Source organism: Sapajus apella, unplaced genomic scaffold (assembly GCF_009761245.1).
Source record: "Sapajus apella isolate SASKATOON/1434 unplaced genomic scaffold, GSC_monkey_1.0 scaffold106, whole genome shotgun sequence".
Classification (NCBI taxonomy): domain Eukaryota; kingdom Metazoa; phylum Chordata; class Mammalia; order Primates; family Cebidae; genus Sapajus; species Sapajus apella.
Window position 1 is genome coordinate 6,518,008 of NW_022437046.1, and position 4,100 is coordinate 6,522,107.

The 4,100-nt window shown below is 38.5% G+C and overlaps 1 protein-coding gene across 1 annotated transcript; it reads right to left on the minus strand.

The window, feature by feature from the left end:
• Positions 1-2,944: 2,944 nt before the first annotated feature.
• Positions 2,945-3,338, minus strand: LOC116536976 (dolichol-phosphate mannosyltransferase subunit 3-like). The gene has a single exon (XM_032258877.1). It carries the CDS (start codon positions 3,295-3,297, stop codon positions 3,019-3,021), a length of 279 nt encoding a protein of 92 aa, XP_032114768.1. The 5' UTR covers positions 3,298-3,338; the 3' UTR covers positions 2,945-3,018.
• Between the last annotated feature and the right edge of the window lie 762 nt (positions 3,339-4,100).

Below are 4,100 nucleotides of genomic sequence, written 5' to 3' on the forward strand. Positions count from 1 at the left end.
TGTTTCCTGCTCAATTTCATTCTCTCTGATAACATTTTTAACTGCCTGAAGAATCCTTTTTATTTCAGGGCATTCTTTCTACACCTTATTAGTTGGGCAATATTTCAGCTAAATCCCATAGATGTCAGCTTTGTTGGCACATAGAGTAACATTTAAGTGTTATGCATAGCACATTTCTCCAGTCCATCTTTACCGCTTCTATCTTTGAATCCGTTCAGTTAGGGCAAACAGACTACCAAGTGTGGGAGAAATTCTTGCCCCAGTCCTTCCCAGAGCTCACTCCAGACCTGCTATCTTCCTGGAGAGGAAGATTTCAAAGGTCAGAGATGGAAGTTGAATTGTCACTTTCCTTGAAATATGCCATATTGACAGCAAGTGTGGTAATTAACAGAAAATAAGGAATGCAGACACAGCACTGGGACTCATGGTAGAATCCATTCTTTAACTCTGCCAGTACCATAGGGAGTACAGAAGAATGCTGGGTTTGCATTTGGAAGTTTTGAGTCTGAGAAGAGGCTCTGCCACTTAACTAATTATAAAGGTTAACTAACTCTTCAACTCTCAGCCTCAGTTTCCTCATTTTTTTCAAATGGATAGTGTAAGAATAAAATGAGATAACATGTGAAAACCCAAAGGATTGTACAAAATATAACGACTTGTTATTCTTCTTACTCTTCAGAGAATGCAAACAATGAGAGAAGAAGAGAAGTTTATTTGTAGACCTTTTCTAGGAAGGCTTGCAGACAGAGTGTAAGGAGGATGAGAGAAACAGGGCGAGATAAGAATCACAGATGGCTGGTCATCCTGGAGACTAAGGCTTAATGCATGGCCTGCAGAACCTGGTCACATTTAGAACTTTATTTTGCTCGAAATAAGTACTATGAGAAGATGTTATTTTCTTGCTGAGTGAATGAGTACTGAAATTCAAGTCTTTAGGAATAAGTTCATATATTAATCTATTTTTCCATCCATCTATTCATCCATTTATTTATACAGATGATCAATATGCATTTTGTGCTGATTCTGCATAATATACTACGTTAAGCTCTATGATTGCAAACATGAAGAAAACAAGGTTTCTGCTTTGGAGAAGCTCAAAATCCAGAAGAGGAGATGTCTAGCAATTGCAGATGTGGTTGTTCTCTTTTCCTTAAATAATCAAAATCTCAAAAGAAGGCCAGATAAATAAAACTAAACGTAGTCTCTAAAATCACTCTAGATACTTGGATAAAAATTTAAAGGCTATTCTGTACCATATTGAGAGGCCCCTGACCATGCTCTATTGTTTCTGGTATCACGCAGTTTCGTTTTTTTGTCATGTGACTAGCATGTAATTCCTATTTTAAAAATTTCAGCCGGGTGCAGTGGCTCACGCCTGTAATCCCAGCACTTTGGGAGGCTGAGTTGTGTGGATCACGAGGTCAAGAGATCGAGACCATCCTGGTCAACATGGAGAAACCCCGTCTCTACTAAAAATACAAAAAATTAGCTGGGCATGGTGGCGCGCGCCTGTAATCCCAGCTACTCAGGAGGCTGAGGCAGGAGAATTGCTTGAATCCAGGAGGCGGAGGTTGCGGTGAGCCGAGATTGTGCCATTGTACTCCAGCCTGGGCAACAAGACCGAAACTCCGTCTCAAAAAAATAAAAATATAAAAAATAAAAATAAAAATAAAAACTTTCAGATGTATTTAAACATTTTTTCTATAGAGTCAAAACCAATCCACTGTCTGAAATAATTGTGCTTGAGCATCTTTTAGTAAATAGGTCCAGTTACTAGATTCAATAAGAGTCTGGTGAAATAAGATTAAAACAGGACCTTCCAAAATATATGCATAGAGGACAGGCTAATGATTTAGTTTCCATTCCAACATTTCCTTTGAGAATATGTTCAACATTAACTTAATAGGGCTGAAGGAAACTCGAGTAAGGCATGTTTTGTCATGGTTTGTTACTTTCTATTTTGGGGATAGGAGTTGATCATTTTATATTTCACTAGTTATATAAAAATTCATGTGTAGAGATCTAAGTTAAACTGGCAACACATTTTAGATTTCCTGATGTGAAATTTTAATCATCTTTGTAGTTTGGTAGCTGCTCACCTGGTTTGCCCATCATGTGGCTCAGAAATGAGCCATGTATATTCTTATCTTGCTTTACCTCTCCTAAGAGTAAAATTATCACCGATTAGGGCACAATCAGATTCAGTCTTATCTCTCTTCCACTCACTCATCCTTTTGAAATGTTTACTGAGCCACTTTAGAGTGCAGTAGACTATGCTCACCACAACCTCCGCTATCGGGTTCAAGTGATTCTCCTGCCTCAGCCTCTCGAGTAGTTGGGATTACAGGCATGTGCTACCATGCCCAGCTAATTTTGTATTTTTAGTAGAGATGGGGTTTCTCCATGTTGGTCAGGCTGATCTCCAACTCCCGACCTCAGGTGATCCGGCTGCCTTGGCCTCCCAAAGTGCTGGCATTACAGGCGTGAGCAGCCATGACCAGCCTTATCAAACTTTTAAAAGGAATTTAATAGTAGTAGGGTTTAATTTTTTTTAAGCTTGGGAGAAATTTTTGGATGACACTAGAAATTTAGCAGAATGAATTATGCAAACAAAATACTGAGGATAAAAGCCCAATCAACAAATATGACTTATGGAAATTGTTTACATGTAGGGTTTCTGAGAAACACTGAATAATGACTGTTGTATATTGAAAAAGCTGCCAAACTCATAGTAGACTAGAGAAGACAATTAGCATGACTGCAATAAAAAACAATTGCCATCTCAGTAGAACAATGAGAATTAATTGTAGCTGTAACCTCTTGACTATCACTAAACGAAAAAAGAAGGTGGTGCTATTGAGAAGTGGTTAGAGGATGGTCTGGTTTATGGCTAATTTCTCCCACTTCAGAGTTGTTGTTGTTGTTGTTGTTGTTGTTGTTGTTGTTGTTAGAAAATAAACTGGCTCTGTAATGGGGAATGGGAGGAAGGGCTGTCCGGGCAGGAATGGGGTTAGGCTGTCAGAAGCGCAGCCCGCTGCGGGCTAAGTCGGCTTGGGCCTCCTGTATCTGGCTCTGCAGCTTGCGTGTGGCATCCTCGCAGTCATGAAAAGTGGCCACATGACAGCCCACAGTGTCCAGGGCATAGCAGCCGGCGGACACCAGCATGTAGGCAGGCAGTGGCCACAGGACTTCCTGGCAGGACAAGGGCAGCTCCAGGCCCAAGGCTCCCGTGGTCAGGGCCACCCAGGTGGAGCCCAGGATCGCCAGTACCCAAAGCCACTGCACTAATTTCGTCATGGTCACTCTTGGCCCCGCGTCTCCCCTTCCCCAGCGGCCCAGATGTCTCTCAAATTCTTAAAATATGTTAATATTTTAGGGCTTGGAAAGTACTGAAAACAATTTAATTTTATGTTACATAGTTTTAAATAACTTTCATAATTTCATATGGTTTTCTGCAACTTTAAGAGAAATACAACACAGATGCAGACATATATAAAAATTGTTATGCTTGTTTAAATCACTTTTTGAACACTTGAAAGTTTTCTGTAAAAATATACAAACATGCTGTTAATGATCTCATTTGAAGAAAGGAAAATATGAGAATTTTGCTTAAACTTTGCTTTCTAAAGTTTGAAAGCATAACTTAATAGCTATTACAAATATTACATCAACTTACCAAATTACTCCCCAATTACATTCATGGAATTATACAGATTAGGTAACTATTGATCAGTGTAGATAAGCCAAGAGGCATAGACATAATTGAGCTAAAATAAAATATTTAGTCTGTTTCTTTTTGAAAAAGAAAAACAATATATTGAAAGCTTTTATTTTAGCATTTATACTTACAGAAGTAATTCATTCTCTTCATTAATGTATGAAAACTATTTGCATTCATGCATGCATTTCAATATTTTAGATGGGCAATTTTAGTTTTTAAAAGGAAATGGAATTAGGAGTCAAACAGCTGAAATTTCAAATCCTATCCTCACCAGTTTAATTCACAAAATGTAAAGTTTTCTGAATTTTTACAAGTTCATAACCTCGGTGATATAAACACACCACATCTATGATCATAGGTGTAATAAAACTCATACTGG